At 36.6% G+C, this 20,939-nt stretch overlaps 3 protein-coding genes across 5 annotated transcripts; all 3 read left to right on the top strand.

Annotated features, from left to right (window-relative positions):
- Window positions 1-5,378: 5,378 nt before the first annotated feature.
- LOC111281818 (heterodimeric geranylgeranyl pyrophosphate synthase small subunit, chloroplastic-like) lies at window positions 5,379-7,392 on the top strand. Its single transcript, XM_022869525.2, has 2 exons — window positions 5,379-5,865; window positions 6,633-7,392. The coding sequence occupies exons 1-2, from the start codon at window positions 5,509-5,511 to the stop codon at window positions 7,296-7,298; spliced, it is 1,023 nt and encodes a 340-aa protein (XP_022725260.2). The 5' UTR covers window positions 5,379-5,508; the 3' UTR covers window positions 7,299-7,392.
- A 148-nt stretch (window positions 7,393-7,540) lies between these two features.
- Window positions 7,541-11,919, top strand: LOC111281816 (F-box/LRR-repeat protein 10-like). Its single transcript, XM_022869521.2, has 4 exons — window positions 7,541-8,620; window positions 8,922-9,127; window positions 9,281-9,374; window positions 10,272-11,919. The coding sequence occupies exons 1-4, from the start codon at window positions 8,453-8,455 to the stop codon at window positions 11,709-11,711; spliced, it is 1,908 nt and encodes a 635-aa protein (XP_022725256.2). The 5' UTR covers window positions 7,541-8,452; the 3' UTR covers window positions 11,712-11,919.
- A 607-nt stretch (window positions 11,920-12,526) lies between these two features.
- Window positions 12,527-20,891, top strand: LOC111281911 (serine/threonine-protein kinase STY46-like). 3 transcript variants are annotated; one of them, XR_002689179.2, is made up of 16 exons: window positions 12,527-13,382; window positions 13,896-14,010; window positions 15,387-15,487; window positions 15,569-15,688; window positions 16,100-16,154; window positions 16,503-16,613; window positions 16,946-16,996; window positions 17,838-18,013; window positions 18,088-18,195; window positions 18,691-18,764; window positions 18,931-19,106; window positions 19,315-19,410; window positions 20,010-20,106; window positions 20,224-20,277; window positions 20,443-20,577; window positions 20,677-20,891. XR_002689179.2 is itself a non-coding variant. In XM_022869710.2 (16 exons), exons 1-16 carry the CDS (start codon window positions 13,000-13,002, stop codon window positions 20,755-20,757), a joined length of 1,917 nt encoding a protein of 638 aa, XP_022725445.2. In that variant the 5' UTR covers window positions 12,527-12,999; the 3' UTR covers window positions 20,758-20,891. The 3 variants fall into 3 exon arrangements, 2 of the variants coding, with proteins under 2 accessions (XP_022725445.2, XP_022725448.2); XM_022869710.2 differs by having other exon boundaries at window positions 20,026-20,106; XM_022869713.2 differs by having other exon boundaries at window positions 12,551-13,382; window positions 20,026-20,106; window positions 20,502-20,577.
- Window positions 20,892-20,939: the final 48 nt, after the last annotated feature.

Here is a 20,939-nt window from a genome sequence, read left to right as displayed (position 1 = left end):
CTGATAACAATGAACTGAACATCAAGCCAATTGAAAATTCAGCATTAAACAAAAGGACTTGGGAATGCGAGTTAGAAACAACAAAATTTGAAGCTGCACTTTGAACTTGGGAGATTCTACCTCTTGCCCTGCGGAAGTCACTCTTTCAGGAGATTTGCTGCGCTTGGAACTATGAGATCCGACTTCTTGTCCTGCAGAAGTCACTCCTTCAGGAGATTTGCCTCGAACCTCTCTTCTAAAGATTTCTAAATTCGAATCAGGATACTCGTATTCAATTTCTGGTGTAGCTAAATTTACTGAACTAGTAGAGTTGCTTATAACTTATGGTGAAGAAATCACTGATTCTGGAGAAGTTACCCACTCAGGAGGTGGCCAGAACAGGTTACAGTAGGTAGGGCAATTCTCTAAAGGACCAGCAGTACCATTGTCTAAATCAAACACAAAGTCCATTTTCATAATAATCAGGACAGTGAAAACTGAAGGAGAGACCTCTCGGATAGAATATGAGATTTCCTTTACCCTAATAAAATTCAGAAGCTTGTGCAGAAATTGATTGACGCAAACCCAGAAACAAGATTTGATGCCCCAAACTCTCCATCTCATCCCACTTCTGCTCTTCTTCATCCAACCTGAAAATTCTAAAACCAGACACCACAGGTCTCTCATCATCAGAATCAGAATCTGAACTTGTGAGGAAAAGCATTTCAATAGCCAACAAATTATCACCAGACTGAACCGAGAACTTTTTGCTAGTGGGAGAGCTAACATGCTCTATGAAACTAACGTTTAATGATTGGTCAACGACTATAGTTCTTCCCTCTTTCTCAATGACATTGAACTTGCCATTAAAGGAAATAATATCATGAACACCACGCACATTTTCAAGTCGAGTCGTTTCATTTTGTCCCGATCTAAAAAAAAGCACGTATGGGACAACAAAGTGAAATACGGTGAGCGTCATAAAATCATTACTGTTGGTACTTGGACCACATGAAGGCAACTTTCTCTCTGATTTCGATGCCTCTATCATCTAACTCGCTAGGGTAGGGTCACCATAATAGGAAAGATACTGACAAAAAATTTGATGACCCAATTCAATGACTTGAAAGTTTGTTAAATCCAACACCTTTGGAAAATTTACCGGCAGAGGTTCTAACTCAGTATCTGACAGGGCATCTAATAGTCGCATTTTCACCCCATGGGTATCATATTCTCGGATATTGACCAACCAGGAAGCAGGAGCTGTTTGGTTAGCCCCCGGCAATCTAACAAGGTATAAGGTGTTTGTGCTAAAACCTTCGGGAAAGTATGAATAATTATAAACTCCGGCATTGAATGATTGCCGTCCAAGTAAAGGGTGAACTTGTGGTGGAAATGAGGAACGCCATGAAGAGCGGACAGATCGGAATCGGAGAACATCAAAACGGGTTTCAAGGCGTTTTGGCTATTAGAGATAGAAGTTCAGGTGGGAGTTCTGACCAATCTGCCATGGGTTAAGATTAATTTTTGCAGGAGAGTAGGATGACCAGTAGTTATTCAATGGTATACTCGGTCATAAGAGAGAAAGCTGGTTAAGATTAGCGTAATCTTTTCTTGTTTCACATTTTAAAACTGCATACTTTCAATTGTTCTTTTCTTGCAGTTTCCTGGAAAGCGATAACTTCACCTAACAACCGACAAAGAAACAATAAACTAAAGTAAAAGCAAATGACAAAATACTACTACTACTATTGAATAAGTTGGAAAGACTAAAGAGCCATTTAAAAATGGGCACTTATTAGTTGCCAGCCTACTACCAACGAGGACGTTTGTCTTTTGCTTTTATGAAAGTGTCTGTAGAATAAAAGAAATAGTCTTTTTCGTTAGAGCAAACAAATACAAAGTGCAACCATAGCTAGATAATCAGCCAAAGACAAGCCAACCATGAAGCAGAAGTACAGCATGGCCGATAATACAATGTTTTTATTTCTGCCTGTTGCATTCGCCAAACCAACTTTTAAGATACTGTTTACACATAAGACTGAATTGAGAGAAAATCTTGGTCAATGGTACAAAGTTACCGCAGAAATACTGGTTACAAGAGGCGAACATATATCTTCATTCACAGTCAATGAAATTACATTAAAGAGAAATGTTATTAAGGAGAAACCCGAATGGAAATTTCAAAAACCATATGCGGCTCAATTTGAGATGGTGTGGTCATGTACGGGGAGTCTCAAAGCAAGAAGAGCTTCCGAAAATGCTCCTGAGAGAGTGAAATCAAAGATTCATGATCCTATGTGAGAAAAGTTGTATGGATAGTAGAAAATGAAGTTGCATAGTTTCATTGGGTGGCTGACACGTTAAGAGAAATCGGTGATCTAATCTTTTGTATGTTTCTTAGCATTAGGATTATCAGTCTAAAAGTTTTTATTTTTTATTTTTAAATTTAAAATCGTGTTAGTAAAGGGAAGAGGATTATGCATTGATCAAATTGCTATTCTTGGTCCTTTTGGGGTCTCATTTTCATAGCCTGTTTTATGGATTAACAGAGTGCATATGACCACCAGCTGTCTTTCAAACTAGAAAGTTACTCGGAGCAAAACAATAGGTGCGCCACAGAAGTAATTCGTTTCTAACTAGCCAACAAATGAAACAACAGGAGGAGTTACGATGACAATGAACTGTAACAAATATACCAATGCCATCAGACTGCCATCAAGCCAATTGAAAATTGAAAATTTAGGATTAAACAAAAGGACTTGGGAATACGAGTTAGAAACAACAAAATTTGAAGCTGCACTATGAACTTGGAGATGCGACCTCTTGCCCTGCGGAAGTCACCCTTTCAGGAGATTTGCTGCGCTTGGAACCAGGAGATCCGACTTCTTGTCCTGCAGAAGTCACTCCTTCAGGAGATTTGCCTCGAACCTGTCTTCTAGAGATTTCTAAATTCGAATCAGGATACTCGTATTCAATTTCTGGTGTAGCTGAGGTTAATGAACAAGTAGAGTTGCTTATAACTTCTGGTGAAGAAATCACTGATTCTGGAGAAGTTACCCACCAAGGTGGTGGCCAGAACAAGTTACAGTAGGTAGGGCAATTCTCTAAAGGACTAGCAGTACCGGTGTCTAAATCAAACACAAACATAAGTCTATCATCAGAATTATAATAACGTGAACCCATGGAGAGACCCCTCGGATAGAATATGAGATTTCCTTTACCCCAATAAAATTCAGAAGCTGATGCAGAAATTGATTGACGCAAACCCAGAAACAGGATTTGCTGCCCCAAACTTTCCATCTTATCCCACTTCTGCTCTTCTTCATCCAACCTGAAAATTCTAAAACCAACCACCTTATGGCTTACAGAGCTTCCAATATTCAAAGGGCTTTGAACATCGGAATGTGAACTTGTGAGGAAAAGCATTTCAATAGTCAACAAATTATCACCAGACTGAACCAAGAACTTTCCGTTAGTGGGAGAGCAAACAAGTTCTATGAAACTAACGTTTAAAATATTGGTCTACGACTATAGTTCTTCCTTCTTTCTCAATGGCATAGAACTTGCCATTAAAGGAAATAATATCCTGAACACCACGCACATTTTCAATTGGAGTCTTTCCTTTTTGTCCGGATCTAAACAAAACCACGCACGGGTCAACGGAGCGAAATACGGTGAGCGTCATAAATCATTACTGTTGCTACTTGACCACATGAAGGCAATTTTCTCCCTGAATCGTATGACTTTACGAAATCCAGGAGTATGACTGAAAAAACATTGACCAACAAAATGATGACCCAATTCAATGACTTGAAAGTTTGTTAAATCCAGTACCTTTGGAAAATTTATCGGAAGAGGTTACAACTCAGAATCTGAAAGGGGATTTAATAGTCGCATTTTCAACTCATCTGTACCATCTCTGACATTGACCAACCAGCAAGCAGGATCTGTTTGGTTAGACCCGGGCAATCTAACAAGGTAAAAGGTGTTTATGCTAAAACCGTCGAGGAAGTATCCATTATCACAAAATTTGGCATTTGATGATTGCCGTCCAAGTAAAGGGTGAACTTTTGGTTGAAATGAGGAACGCCATATAGAGCAGACAGATCGGAATCGGAGAACATCAAAACTGGTTCCAAGGCGTTTGGCTATTAGAGATAGAAGTTCAGGTGGGAGTTGTGACCAATCTGCCATGGATTGAAACTTTTGCAGGAGAGTAGGATGATCTGCAGCCATTCAATAGTATACTCAGTCATAAAGAGAGAAAGCTGGTTAAGATTAGCATTATCTTTTCTCGTTTTGCATTTTATAACTGCGTACTTTCAATTTTTCTTTTCTTGCAGTTTCCTTAGAAAGTGAAGGTGGTAACAAGCTAGAACACTACACGTGGAAGGAGAGTTCATTCAGATCGAGGAACTTCACCCAACTACTCACAAAGAAACAAGAAACTAAACTAAAAACACATGACAAAAAGAGCCGCCGTAAAATGGTCACTTGTCAGTTGCCAGCCTACCACCAATAAGGACGTTTGTCTTTTGTTTTTGTGGAAGTATATGCAGAATAAAAGAAATAGTCTTTGCCGTTTAAGCAAACATATACAAAGTGCAATCATAGCTAGATAATCAGCCAATCGTGAAGCAGAAGTACAACATGGCTGATAATCTAATGTTTTTATTTCTGCCTGTTGCAATCACCAAACCAACTTTTAAGATGCTGTTACATGTAAGATTGAATTGAGAGAAAATCTTGGTCAATACTACAAATTTATTGCAGAAATACTGGTTACAAGAGGCGAATATATATCTTCATTCACGGTCAATGAAATAACATGAAAATGTCATTTCTGACTTGACCACTTAGTGGCCACCTCATGAACAGAGTGCATAACACAATAATCCAACTGCTATATGAAAGAAAACCACATTCCATTTAAGTCCAGCCACTCAAGAATCATCTGATATGAAAACTTCTCTTTGGCCTTTTACGAAGTTTTAACCTTGGATGCATTACATCAGTGGTAACCATTTCAAGACACATATAGCTTCAAACCAAAAAGGCCACAATATAAGTCTGTGCTTTCCTCTATTTTCGCAGTTAATCGATTGCTCACTATCAGTCTGACCTTTTAGAAATACTACTTACATAACAAACCATGGTTCAAGAATGAAGATTGTTCTTTTATTTATCGATTCTTATTTTCTGGAAAAGGCCCTTAAACTTAATGGGCTTCTGCAATGGAAATACAAAATTTTTAGGACAAAATGGGCTTTTGATTGACCTAACAAAGACAAAAACAAAGACAGCTTGTTCAAAGCGGGGACCAACATCTATTGTAGACGCTGACGTGGCAGAAAATTGATTTGTGGATTTTTCTTTTCTTACGGAAAAAAACTCATCTTTTTTCTTCGTTCAGCAAACGTGTAGCTTCCTTCCCTCTGTTCACTTTACAGTTTCCAATTCAATCTCACTTTACATTTTACCAATTCCAACCATCAAAATCTTAATCAATTCTTACAGAGAAAAACAATGATGGGTTTTTCAACGTTGGTAACATCAGGGCCAAACCTCTTCCTTCCCAAGAAACCCCAGAACTTTAATTTCCCAATTCGCTGCCTTTCTTCACCGTCTGTATCAGCTTCAAGGCAATCAAAGTTAACCGAGTTCGATTTGAAGACTTACTGGACCACCCTTATTGCAGAAATCAATCAGAAGCTTGAAGAAGCAATCCCAGTGAAGTACCCAGAGCAGATCTATGAAGCAATGAGGTACTCTGTTCTAGCAAAGGGTGCTAAGCGAGCCCCTCCAGTTATGTGTGTGGCTGCGTATGAACTTTTTGGTGGTAACAGACTTGCCGCTTTTCCTACTGCTTGTGCTCTTGAAATGGTTGGTCCTGTCTTTCCTTTTACATATCCAATTTCCTCTGTTTCTTGGATTGGGAGTTTCTGTTGATATGATCTAATCCCTTTTTGGTGGTATATAGTACAAAACTTTGGTTGGACTTAATTGAAGCATTTGTAGAATATTTCATGGTGGAACAGTAGTAGATAAAGTATGGGATAAAGATTCCTGGTTAGTTCTTTAATGCCTTTTAATTTTAGAGAATCGGGGTTGATTTGATCGTTGTTTGCAACTAGAATTTGGGTTGATCATGAAAAAAGTAACTAGAATTTGGGTTGAACATGAAAAAAGTAACCTTTCCCATTGTTTTTGAATAAAATCAATGTCCAAATTAATAAAAGAATCTTAATAGAATGAGAATGATAGCCAGGATTATACACAAGGATGCCTAACTTACTGTGAATCCAGCCATAATCATAATTCATAAACAAATGGAGTAGGATTGAACTGATTCATGTGCCATGGAATTCATACTTCACTTTTAACTTCATAGTTTTAGCTTTGTTTTATTATATATTTTCTTATCCAAATATGAATTAAGGCTGCTACAATAACCAATTGATATGTCAAGATCAAGGCCCCGCAATCCAAGAGACATTTTTTATTCGCTGTTTGAAAGTTTTCTATTGTTTAAAGTGAAGTCGGCTTTTACATTGTCTGTAAGCAGTTTACAAGGGGTGTAACATTCCAGTAACTTTATAAAACCTGCATCGAGGTAGATGCAAGTTATAACTTCAATCTTTTTTACACAGGTTCATGCTGCTTCGTTAATTCATGATGACCTTCCCTGCATGGATGATGATCCAGTACGCAGAGGCCAACCATCAAACCATACAATCTATGGTGTTGACATGGCAATCCTTGCTGGTGATGCACTCTTCCCTCTTGGCTTCCGCCATATTGTCTCGCACACACCTACTGAAATTGTTCCTGAGGTCCGCCTCTTGCGAGTGATTGCTGAGATTGCCCGCACTGTGGGGTCTACTGGCATGGCTGCCGGGCAGTTCCTGGACCTCAAAGGTGGCCCCAATTCTGTTGATTATATTCAAGAAAAAAAATATGGTGAAATGAGCGAGTGCTCTGCTGTGTGTGGGGGATTGTTGGCTGGTGCTAAAGATAATGAGATAGAAAGTTTGAGGAGGTATGGGAGAGCTGTTGGTGTCTTGTATGAAGTGGTGAATGATGTTCTGGAGGCAAAATTGATGGAAAATGAAGAAATGGAGAAGAATCAAAAGAAAGTTAAAAGTTATGTGAGTTTGTATGGGATTGAGAAGGCGATGGAGGTGGTAGAGGAGCTTTGGACCAAGGCGAAGAACGAATTGGATGGGTTTGACAAGTATGGTGACAGTGTTGCACCACTATATAGCTTCATAGATTATGCTGTTTATAGAGGCTTCAATGTTGGTGACTTGAGTTAATGATTTTTTTCCTGCATTCTGCAATTGATGAGACGCTTAAAGTTGTGAATTTACATTGATGATTGTTAGTTGATCTGGTTAACTTTGGTGGATATCTTGAAATTTGCTAAAAATACATCATCTGCATGGTCTGGAAAATTTGAGTAGCATGCAATGGAGGCTGCAAATGGTAAGCTAGGGTATCAATGGATACCCCCCAAAGATTGGAAAACAAAAAAAATTGAAGGGAAATTTTGTCTCGGACAACCAAAATTTTTTCTTAGGCACCCTCGCAATTTTCTTCTGAACATGTCTTTCTTAATTCTCTAATCACTCCACTCATTGCCACTACTCAATATCTGGCTATAGTTTATATCCAGTCAAGATCCAGCATTCAGTAGATATTTGATATTTACGAGAAAAGATCTTGGATCCGGCACTGATAACAACAGGCTGATATTTTGGGACAGGGATACTTTTATTTGCAATTAGCTCATGTCATGTCCTGAGGTGTGCTTAATTCTGGCCTTTTGGCAGTTCATTTAGTTTTTTCTTCAACACCATGGCTTTTGGTAAGTTGAAGATTCAACGCTTAACTTTAAAGTAAAACAGAGAAAGCATATCAATACAAGAAAGGGTAGTTATCCGTACCCATATTTGGTTTCCTCCAAACAACAAGAGCCGGCAAACAAGCCCACATGAGGCCACATCGGTTAGGTCTGATTAAGCTATTCTCCATGATTGTCAAACAAGGCAACGAACCTGATAAACTTATCACATGATCGATCAAATTTGATGAAAAAACAAAATAATAAAAAAATATATACAATTTAAAATTAAAAAAAAATATAGATTTCGTGCTTAACAAAATTTAACACGAATCATGAATCTACTTACAGTGTCCGATAAAAGGGAAAGCTAACAGCGTAGAGATAGCAAAGGACAGGATCCTAGATTTATGACCTTACAAAGTAAAGAACAATCATCTACTAAGCTCCATGTGATGTTGCGGGTACCATCTAAAATGTGCACCAGTTCTTGACGAAACCCCACTTGTTCTCTCTATCTCCTTCCTGCCTCAACAAAGTAAAGAAATTGGCTAATACCCAAATACCCAGGTCGAATTCTTGGTCAAAAGCATCAAGAAACGAATCAAACTGAAAAAAAAAAAAAGGATGGCGAGTGGGAGCCCGGAGTCCCTGGATCGGTTGCCTACGGCCCTTCTGGCTACTATAATGACGAAGCTTGATGTCTCTTCCATCTGCTCATTGGCTGTCACATGCAGGACTTTCAGTTCCTGTGCTTCTCATATCCTCTCTTTTCTTCCCCATTTCCACATCCTTGTAAGTTTTACTGTCCTTGTTTGCTTCAAAGTTTGGATCTTTAGCTGTTTTGTTGTTGCTTTCTCAATTATTTGTTGTTGTTGTTGTTGTTGTTTTCAAATTTCCTCAATCATTTTTTTTTGTTGATCTGGGTTTGGAATTGAAGAAAGGTATTAACTTTTTATTCTTTTGGTCGTCAGATCCTCCATAAACAAATGAAAATCTGAACTTTTGAATATTGATGTGATTTTTGGAGTTTCAAATTGAATTGTAATAGTTTGTTTTTCTCACAGAGAATTGATGTATTTTGATAATTTGGCAGGACATTTCGCTGACTATGGAATTGATCAAGCCACTGTTGCCACCAAACCCTCACCTTAAAAGCTTAAAGCTTAATTGTGGTCAGCTTAGTGATTCATCTATTGAGCTATTACTTCGACCTTCTTTACAGGAACTTTGCTTACACAATTGTGCAGATTTTAGTGGAAAACTACTCTCTGAAATCGGATCACGATGCAAGGACTTAAGGTATATATCTTTTCATGGTGTTTGGTAAAGGTTCTTTTGCCATTTAGATATTTGCTTTGCTGTGGAAATGGTTGATGTGTGATATATGATGCTGTTTTTCTTACCACTTCCAGGAGATGTTGTTATTAGCTTTATATGTTAACTTTCATTCAGGTCTCTCTACTTGGGTTCAGTGGCTGAGAAAAGGGGTCGGGCAATACATATTTCTGACCTGGAGGAATTACTCGGTGGTTGCACCCAATTAGAAGTAAGGCTTATTTGTGAAAGTAATTAATAAGAAAGAGGTCTTAAAGATTAGTAAACGATTAAAGGAAATTGTCGTTGATACGTTAAACATATGATGGAACCAGTTAGCTATTTACTTGTAGACCAGACAAGCCCCTTGTACATAGATTCATTTTTCAAAGGAGAAAAGGAGTTGATATATTTCCAAAAAGACAGCGTTTCTAGTTTTTGGACATCTACTATTATGATTTCTTTGGCAATGTCGCATGCTTGAACATAAAAGTCAGTTGTAGCCCATTTCAAGGGTTAGCCCTCGACTGAGAGGCGGGCAGGAAATGGTTGGCCTTTTCAAGAAATACTTGACAGTTTAGACTATTCCAAAGTCGCAGATTTAATATCACCAATAATATTATAATCATCTTCCGATTTCTTACTGAATTCATACCATTCTATGGTACAATAGGATATATGTGAATAAATGGAAATGGAAAATTAGCTAGCCTTTCATTATAGAGACAATACTAAGGAAAGAGAATTAATTACAAATTACACATTAATGCTCCCAATTAATCCCTCCTAAACTGTCTCTCATGGAATATTCCCATAATATTCCAACTCACACGCATGCATACACTAACACAATAGATCATTAATATTCATTTAGTTCATAAATTTACTGGAGTGGGTACATTATCTTCCTTATTGACTGATCTGATAATTGATTGTTTATTGGCATTATCACAAACTGTATATGTTTTCATGTATATAATTTACCCAGAAGGCTGGCTGATTTTGGATGTATGTTTTTCTAGTTCTTTAATGTATGTTTTTCCTGCATAAACTACATCTGTATCATTTTTTACCGATCTAACACATGCCACCTGACATGCATTCCATTTTCTTTTCAATTCTGTGGCAGGCACTGAATCTGATGTTTGACATATCGCTATTTCTTCGTCATAACTTTGCTCGGGTTTGGACTTTAGCTTCAGAAAAGCTCACCTCTCTTGAGATTGGCTACATTTCGTCAGTTATGGTGACCGAACTGCTTAGCCCTAATGTTGGACCCCATCAGTGTCCAAATCAAATTCGACCCTCTGTATTGCCTGGCATCCAGAAGTTATCTCTTTCTGTTGATTATATTACAGATACAATGGTTGGTACAATATCAAAAGGTCTCATCTTATTGACACACTTGGAACTTCGAGATGCACCTCTTATAGAACCACGAGTTACATTTGATCTTACCAACTCTGGCCTTCAACAGATCAATCAGCATGGGAGATTGAAACATCTTTCTCTTGTCAGGAGCCAGGAGTTCCTTATTACTTACTTTAAGCGAGTAAATGATCTTGGTATACTACTGATGGCTGACAAGTGTGCAAACATGGAAAGCATTTGCCTTGGTGGCTTTTGTCGTGTTACAGATTCAGGTTTTAAGACAATTCTGCATTCTTGCTCAAATCTGTACAAGCTTAAGGTGTCCCATGGATCCCAGTTGACTGATCTGGTTTTTCATGACATTGCTGCAACTTCCCTTTCTTTGACTCATGTTAGTTTGGGATGGTGTAATCTTCTAACCAACCATGCGATCAGGAGTTTGGTCTGCAACTTGGATCTTAAAGTTCTTGATTTGAGGGACTGCAAAAACCTTGGGGATGAAGCCCTACGAGCTATTGGCTCTCTCTGTAAATTAAAGATGTTACTGTTGGACGGCTCTGATATAACTGATGTAGGAATGGCATACTTGCAACATGGGATTATTGGCTCATTGGTTTCATTATCTGTTAGAGGATGCAAGAAACTTACAGATAAATGCATCTCTGCGCTATTTGATGGCTCTTATAAACTGCAGTTGCAGGAGCTGGACCTATCTAATCTTCCTAATCTCTCTGATAATGGAGTTTTAACACTTGCAAAACATCGGGTTCCAATTGCTGAACTGCGAATGAGACAATGTCCACTCATCGGTGACACTTCAGTCATGGCACTAGCCTCAATGCAGGTTGATGATGACAGAGGGCATGGTAGTAGTTTGCAATTGTTGGATCTCTACAATTGTGGTGGCATCACGCAACTTTCATTCCGGTGGTTGAAGAAGCCTTATTTTCCAAGATTGAGATGGCTGGGTGTGACAGGGAGTGTAAATAGAGATATTGTGGATGCTTTAGCTAGGAATAGACCATTCTTGCATGTTGCTTGCCGTGGTGAGGAAATAGGGACTGATCCGTGGAACGACTTAGACGGTTCATACATGCATGACTATGAGGAGTTGGACGAACTTGAACGGTGGCTTCAGGAAGGTGAGGATGAGAGTGATGATGAAGAGATGGATGATGCAGATATGCTGATGGGGTAATTTCTGAATATATATTTACTTTGTACTCCTGCAGCTACCTGCTGGTGGATGTACTTTTAACCCATTAGAGTCATTTTCCTGTAATCTATTACTGTGGTTACTGACACTCCATATTGGGAGAAGCCATACATACGGATTTTATTGCCAATGGATCAGCAAACATCGAACAAAATCTTTGAGATTTCTATAAAGTTTTCACCGTCTTTATAACACTGGAAATGCTCTATGTTTCCACACTTCCCACAGGCGCTGGCCCCCCAAAAAATATGAACATGGTTAAAACTTAAATTGAAACTTTAACAATTACTTGCAGTCTACCAGAAAATGAACAAGATTTGAAGCAGGCGGTTCATAAAACAATGAATCCGATGAACTAGGTTAAAACAGGTGGCAAACTGAAATGTCACCCTCGTGGCTCAAATTATATCATGTTCTTATCATTCAGGTTCACTCTCAACCTCAGAAGCCACCATCAACGACTACAAAAAAATCAACCTTGATCTTCTAGCTAGTATCTCAACATTTTTCAACCTTTCTCTTTCTATGCAAAGCTTTTTCACACATTTCATGTGAACTAATAATTATTACTGTAACCCCATTGCCTTTTTTTGTTAAAAAAATTAATTCTCTCGCTGGTTTCAATAGCAAATAATCGTAACTTATAATTAAAAAAATCGGTTCAAAAATTGAAGGTCTCCAATACTAACCTCAATCATAACATAAAAGATAAAAAAAAATTGAATCCAAAACCTTAAAGTAACTATACATATCTTCTATCTTATATTCACCCAAACATAATATTTGTTACTTGAACTGTTTCTGTATATGGAAAAAAAAAAAAAAAGACTACAGTCTTGGTTATGCTAATGCAGTTTCTTGATGATAAAGACACCTAACCTACCAAAAATCAAAGGTGACCCTACTGATTGACCACTGCTCCAAGCACCGGGGAAGCAAAAATCCTTTTGCCCACAGTGTCCGTTTCCTTTCTCTTGATGAACGGATGAACAAGGTCAGTGTCACTTTCCCATTAACTGGAATCTCACCATTTAAATGAAACATTAAGGACCCAGAATATGCCACTTGGGATAGCTTGTTTGGACACGAGAGTGAAACAAAAAACAGCCAAATCTTATTGGAGAAAGAGGGTGGTATGGCTTTTAATAAAGGATTTAGAAAAAACCAAAAGCAAAATCGAATAGGTCGAAATGTAATCCCACGCCGACTGATTGAGTGGTGCGCATTACACCTTTAAATAATTTCCGGAACCTGGGTTTCATGTTGAAGAATGAAAATGTTTTTATGTTTTAATTTGTATAAAAAATCTGCGTCTCCATATAAACTCATCGTAAACGAAAAGCAAAATATCATCACATTCACACCTTTCCTTTCCTTTCCTTTCCTTTTGGCTTTTATTTTATTTTCTTTTCCCCTTTTTTTTTTTGCTTTTTTGTATATTTTCTTTTTTTTTTTTTCAATGGTGATGGAGGATAACGAGAGTTGCGGGAGCAAAGCGAACGACACATCGCCGTTGCAGAGCCGGCAACAGCGGCAAAAGCTCGATGTGTACAATGAGGTGCTCCGGCGGCTTCGAGAATCCGACAAAGAAGAGGCTAATCGGCCTGGTTTCGAAGACGAACTTTGGACTCACTTCAAACGTCTCCCCAGTCGGTATATCCTTTCACACTTTTTTTTTCTGCATGAATAAAATACAAAAATATATATTTATATATATATATATATATTTAGTAACATTTTCACATATTTTTTCTTATATCTATATCTGTTGTAATTGTTATTTTGTGATTATAAAGCTTTTCTTTTATCGATGCACTGAATCTCAGATACGATTTTTTTTTTTTTTTCTGTTTGGATTTTGGTCTTCGAAGAATATATAGCGTTTGGAGTTAAGGAAGTGTTTGGCTTAATAGGTTAAATCAGTAGTGCTTAATATGCAATTTTCTTGCTTAAGATTTTGTTGTTCCTTTTTTATTAGTGGATTGTTATCGTGTTTTTGATGTTTGGCTTGCTGCCAATAAGATCAGAAACAAGTAGAGTGAGGCAGATTTAATTTTTCTTTTTTTTTTTTCATTTTTCTTTTTATTTCTCGGGTAATTTAATGTTCTGATTTTTGTTGAATTAATAAATAGTTGTTTTAATTAAGCGTGACTTAATACATTGCAGCTATGCGTTGGATGTGAATGTGGAAAGAGCAGAAGATGTACTTATGCATCAAAGGTTACTGCATTTGGCTCATGATCCTGCCAACAGACCAGCAATGGAAGTTCGTCTCGTGCAGGTGACCTGCTATTTTTGGTTGCATTTCATAACTAGGCATTAGGATTTGCTCTATTTTTTTGGTATACATGAAAGATAGTTATTGCTAAACATTAATTTCTTTGGCATTCTTAGAAAGATAGGATGTGTATGGTTAATGTGAGAGTTATGTGATGTGGTTTACCCGGCCTTATCAGATTTTGGAAAATTAAAAGTTGTCAGGTCCTACTACTCACTAACTAACTTTTTAAAATTATTAGAGACATTCATTGTATACAACGATACATTATATTTACAAGGGTTATTCTTATATATGAGTGAAAGTTTGGAAGTTGAAATATTATTTCACTGTTTTGGGGCTCCAGTCCCATGGTGTTCTTATATATAAGTTGTTCTTTGCATTGTGTAATCAAAGAAGTTAGATTGCCTTATCTTTGACATATGGAAAAAGTATGCGGAAGTGCATGCATTATTTTTCTTTAGTAAGTTTTAGGTTTATGGTTTGGACTTTGAAGTTGACTGGATTTGCCCAAATCTCGGTAGGCTAGCATAAAGGTTTTTGTTGCCTATAGTTGTCACATACAAAACACCCCATCCAGTTTATCTCGACTTTGTCTGAAATTTAGTTGGCTGAAGCTGACTTATTCTTTCTGTTTGCGTCTGTATACTTCATCTTCACATCATGGAGATCAATTTTCGTGTTGTCTCTTCTATTCATGGTAATTGTGGAAAGATAGGGAGAGATACTTATGAAATTTAGAATGTTCTTTATCATAATAATGTTTGATTGCTTATTGGCATTGGTAGATGCATTTATTTATCTCAATTGTAAATTGATCCTTTTAAAACTTTCTAAAAATGAATGCATAGCATTAAACTATAGTTGTCAATAAACATATCAATTATCTAGTTGACAATTGCAGTTGCTACTACTATCATCCTGTTCCACATGCTTCTTTATTCGGGCCATAAACTATGAATAAGGTTATGAAGCTAACTGATTGTAAAATGTTCTATCTGATGTATGTGCATAATCAACACTGTTAGCAGTTTAATTTAAATGATTTCCAAGCACATTTTGTCATTCCTTTTTCTCACTTTGTAAACCCTAACCATGTAAGTTCTTATGCAGTTCAACATTATTTTAAAAGTGCATTTGTCTCTCTCACTCTCCAATCGATAACTTTACATATGTTTTTTCTATTTGATACTGCTTTTGTACCCATCTATATGTGAGCATCTTGCAGGTTTCTTCTAAAAGTTCCAGTTCTGTATTTGAATTGATGTGTCATTTAATTTTCATAATGCATAGGTCCCAGCTCTTGATTGTTTTCAAATGTTCTGATACTTCTAAACTTCATTAGTCAAATGTATCATGATGGTTATGTGATTGTGTAGGTCCAATCTATTTCTGATGGGAGTTTAGCTGATTCTACTCTTTCCAACCCCCTGCGTGAGGAATCAGCTCAAAGTTCTCAGAAACACTCTAGTGGGCAGAGGTTTGCTTTGATTGTTTATTTTGCACATTGACTGGTGTTGTTAATGATGCTTACTATTCTGGCTGGCTTTTCAATTGTCAGCAAACATCCACCACCTGCCTTTGGCTCATCGCCTAATCTTGAAGCCCTTGCACTTGAAGCAAATGAATCTCAAGATCAAGATGGAGATAGTTCTGTACATGCCAATTCACAATTTTCCTGGTATTTATTTATGTCTTAAAATGTCCATAGGCAAGGGCCGATTGCTTCTACTAAGATTTTAGTTAAGGTAGTGGTAATTTGGTTTTTTGGACTTGGTTATCTTATTGTTTTTGAACATTATATATTGGTTCTTCTAAATATTTTGAAGTGCATTAATTAATAAGATCTTGTTAAAGTTCAAGTTTTCTTGCCCGAGAATCATGCTTCCTCACCCGCTGTCTTTTGTTGACTTTAGTTTTAGGTGTGTTTATGCTCATTCGTGTGATGACATCTATTGTCATTTTCAGCTTTTGTCTATCTGTCTTACTTTTCATCGACTGTTACTTGTGTCATTTTGGTGAAGTTTTATAAATACTTTCTATCCATTTGGATGGTGAAATTTACATTCTTTTCTAATTCGTGCTGATGCAGGCCCATGCATGAAATTACATTTTCAACAGAAGACAAACCAAAGCTTCTCAGTCAGGTATATGATAGGTTTGTTTATCAAATTAGAAGTGTAATTTTTTTATCATCTTGTTCTCTTGAAGTTGTTGCTTTAAGAACTTTTATGGTTACACTCTTAGATTCTTTTGGAATAAAATAATGATAAACAATGTATCTTAGGTTCCATATGAGTTCTTGGTTCAATCAACTGGCAGCGCATCTGGCTAGTCATTTTGCATGTAAAAACAACTATTATTTTATTTTTATCCACTGTTTAATTATTCCACTAGAGTCTTTGAGCTTATATGTGAAATGCACATCTTTCTAAATATCTGACCATGCAGTATTCTTCTCATTCCATTGGGTCATGCCCATGCAATACTTGCAGTTGACCACATTGCTTGCTGAGATTGGGCTGAACATCCAGGAAGCACATGCATTTTCCACAATCGATGGTTACTCCTTAGATGTTTTTGTTGTTGATGGTTGGCCTTCTGAGGTACTTCTCATTTTAATATCATACTTCTCTAGTTATGGACAAAATTGTTTTGTACAAATACCATTTAACTAAAACTTATAAAATAACAGCTCTCATGATTGGTTTTCCAATATTTTATGTTTACCTATCAATATTATATAAGCTGTCTGTTTCATCAACTTTTGAATTCTTTCATTTGTTAATGGAGATAGTAATTATTTTTGTTTTCTTGGGACTCAAATTAAAATTCCATTTAGAGATGAGTGCTTATTTCTGTACTGAAATGGTTTCTATAGTAGAAAATTATAATTTTTTAGAACTTGCTTAACGGACTTCTGATATGAAATTGTCAGGAAACAGAGCAGCTTAAAGTTGCTTTGGAAAAGGAAGTCTTAAAACTTGAGGTAATTCCCTATGGCAGTTTTAAGTGTGTTCAAATTTCTTATGAGACTTTTGAATGTTATCTAGGGTATTATCTGTGAAAGATCTCTTTTCTTTTCTTTTTTTGTCAAGGTGTTTTAATTCCCACAACTCTAGTGATTAATATGGAATGCTGTGGGGTTAGTCGTATCAGCAAGGCTTAAATTCACTTGCACTGAGTGTGCTTATCATTTTTATCTTGCCCTATTATGTTTACGTATTGGTTTATTGAGAGTCTAATTTAATAAAATTTTTGCCCTGTTTGCCTTTGATGGTTTTCTCTTTCCAAGTGGAGCACTGCATGATAATATTAAAAATTGATCAACTGTAAATTACCCCTTGTGTTACTTGAAATGTTTCAAATTTGCAATATCATGATACAAATGTTCATTTCGATGCATCATTAGACCCTTGCGTTGTTCTTCACTGGAGTCTACATGCGGTGAATGGTCAACTACTTTTAGCTAGTTTAATAAATAGCACGCCTGGTGACAGAAAATCATTTATGCTACAACCCTAACATAATGAAACTAAGCCCTTTTCCTCCCCTTTCCAAGGTTTAGGATTAATCGGCTTCGAATCCTAATTGGTTAATATGTGTCTTGTGATCTGCATAAGCTCTTTGGATGTGTTCCATGCTCTTTTCTTTCTGTTTTCCACTGATAAGTGATTGGTTCAATTCTAGGTAAGGTATATGCTGAAATGCTTAATGTTTATAGAGAAATGGAAATTTTTAATATGAGAGTTGGAATTTATTAGCTAAAAGTTTGTGCTTAAATTGTGAGCAACTCAAACCAGACTTTTCTTTCAATGGGTTTTTTGCAGAAGCAATCTTGGCTGAAGCACAATTCCTTTTCTCCTACAAGGGACTATGAGGAAATGGGCACCAATGGTGATCAGAATTATGTGGCAATTCCAAATGATGGGACTGATGTTTGGGAAATTGACCCTAGACACTTGAAGTTCGAGAATAAAGTTGCATCTGGGTCATATGGCGATCTGTAAGTGAATTAATAACTTTCTGATTGAGCTTTTCTTGAGCTTTAATATAATTGTCCTTTTTAACCTGTTTTAGGTATAAAGGTACTTACTGTAGTCAGGAAGTGGCTATTAAGGTCCTAAAGCCAGAGCGTATAAATGCTGATATGCAGAAAGAGTTTGCCCAGGAAGTTTTCATCATGAGGTTTGTGGAGAAATATCTCGATGTATTGATTATAAGTTGTGCCCCCCCCCCCCCCCCCCAACCTTAAAAAAAAAAGAAAATAAGTGTGAAGCGGTGGTTTTTCCTAACTTATTGTCAATTTCAAGGATATTAAAAATCTGAAGTTAAAGATACCTTCTTTTTGTGGTTTGAATGTCCTATAAGCTCAGTTAGATTGATGATTAGCTGATAACATTAGGCTTCTCTAATTGCTGTGTTTATGTTTCTAGATGTTGTATACTTCGATGTATGTTTATAGAAAGAATACCAGTGACATAAATGTACATTTAGGAAGTAGTTACTCTGGATTTTGATGTTCTTGATCGGTTTTCTAACTTTTACCCTTTTCTTTCATCATCAAATGCACTGGTTTTTAATATTTATCAAAACAGAATTCTTCTTTTGGATGACTCATGACTGCATTAGTTCTAGGAAAAATCTGTTGCTTTAGTCAATGATTCCCTTTAAAATTTGCAGGAAAGTTCGGCATAAGAATGTTGTACAATTTATTGGTGCCTGTACCAAGCCTCCAAGCTTGTGTATTATAACAGGTAGCCTGCTGATTCTTTAGTTTTCTTTATTAACTTGACAAAAGTGAGATTTAAGATTATCATTCTCTCCATCTCTTGGTTATTCTTTTGCAAATGAAAGAAAATATTAATGTTAGTTTTCTTTTTCTCTGTCATTTTTGCCTTCTCCTTTGTTTTCTCTCTGCAGAATTTATGTCTGGTGGAAGTGTATATGACTACCTTCATAAACAGAAGGGTGTTTTCAAGCTTCCATCATTGCTTAAAGTTGCAATAGATGTTTCCAAAGGAATGAACTACTTGCACCAAAATAATATAATCCATAGGGATTTGAAGGCTGCCAATCTTCTAATGGATGAAAATGAAGTAAGATGCTTAAAGTTGCTTAAGTTTATTCTTTCAACTGGCTTAAGCTTGTACTTAATTAGTCCTTTCCTGGAGTCTTGCTTGAGAACAAATTTTCTCTCCTAAAAACATGGTCATGCTATAATTCATTGTGGTCAAAGTCAAATTTAATGCTTTTGCCCTATGTTTACTATCTTGATATTAATCTATTACATGCTTTGTTTTACAGGTGGTTAAGGTTGCTGATTTTGGGGTTGCTAGAGTGAAAGCTCAATCTGGAGTTATGACGGCTGAAACTGGAACTTATAGATGGATGGCTCCTGAGGTGAGCTCTTAATGCAAAAGCTTTTATAAACTGTTCCATGAATATTCCTAACTTCCCTTTCGGTGTCTCATGAATTATAAAGAAAAAAAAATGAAATCAATGGATGATGCAGCATTGGATACAATGTGTCATTTTCTGGAAATGTGGTTGTACTTAGTGAAGCTAGCTGATTCAATCAGTTAATATCCATTAAAAATTAAATTAGAGGAGTGAAATCCTTGATTGAACCATAATATAAGTCACGTTCTTTATTGACTTTTTCACTAAAGTTGAAATCTAAGCAAGGTATTTTAGCTATTTTTTGTTGATAGTTTAAAGTGCTTTAATTGTTCTCCAAGATATGAGACATTTTGAAAAGGCAAACAATATTTGTTTAAAGTAACATTCAGGAATTGATTTACTTGCCTCTTTGTTATCTTCACTTATGTTTCTTTATTATGACTAGGAAGGAAAGATGTTTGTAGCTAGATCAGTTTGTTCTTATTCATTGTTGCTTTTATTTTCCTCTTTAGATAAATTGGTAGTAGCATTAATCCAATTAGTTGAGATTATTATTCCTCCTCTAATTGGTTGTTCATCTTCTCATTTTCTTACAACAGTTCTTTTGCATTGAAGGTTATTGAACACAAGCCATATGATCACAAGGCCGATGTTTTCAGTTTTGGGATTGTATTATGGGAGTTGTTAACTGGAAAGGTATTGCTCAGCCACTATCTGTTCTTTGATTTGTTCAGGTTATGCATGCACGGAGATATGTGCTGGTTTGTCTCAAGGTTGGTTCCCATGGTTACCTTGCTTTTGTTTGATTGTCAGCTTCCATATGAATACTTGACCCCATTGCAAGCTGCAGTTGGAGTAGTTCAAAAGGTATGTCATCGCTGGGAAAATTTTCTTCCCTCCCTGCCAACCTAAAAGAAAGCAGGAAAACAGATCATGATAACGAAAAAGCCATTGAAGGATTATTTTTATGGTGCTTAGAACAATATTATTATCACTTAGAATTAATCACTTTTTCATTGACTCTGATTCTAGGGTCTACGTCCGACAATTCCAAAGAACACTAACCCAAAGCTTGCTGAACTGCTTGATAGATGCTGGCAACAAGATCCCACACTAAGACCAGATTTTTCTGAAATTATAGAGATTTTGCAGCAAATTGCCAAGGAGGTTTGTTTTTATTCTCTGCCCATCACCTTGCTTTCCTGTGTAGGATTTGTTCACATACTTCTAATGACTCAATCAATATACTTATGGTTCGTAAAACAGGCAGGAGATGAAGGTGATGATCGGCACAAAGAGAAATCTTCCGGAGGATTTTTGTCTGTCCTTAGAAGAGGCAACCACTAGCGTAGACATATGTTATACAGTGATGTTTATAACTTGAACATAGGCTTTTTTAACTATGTTGGCCATTCCCAACATTTTCATCAGCACTGAACATTTTTTCAATTCAATGATCAAGTTATGACCGTGTTTGTTCCCTTTTTTTTTTCGATTCTTTGTTTCTCCCTTTATTTATCGTCTTCTAT

The sequence above is a fragment of the Durio zibethinus genome, chromosome 5 (genome assembly GCF_047325235.1).
Source record: "Durio zibethinus cultivar Kanyao isolate XHJ-2024 chromosome 5, ASM4732523v1, whole genome shotgun sequence".
Classification (NCBI taxonomy): domain Eukaryota; kingdom Viridiplantae; phylum Streptophyta; class Magnoliopsida; order Malvales; family Malvaceae; genus Durio; species Durio zibethinus.
Note: the sequence above shows the minus strand (reverse complement) of the source record. Positions and strands in the feature narration are given on the sequence as shown.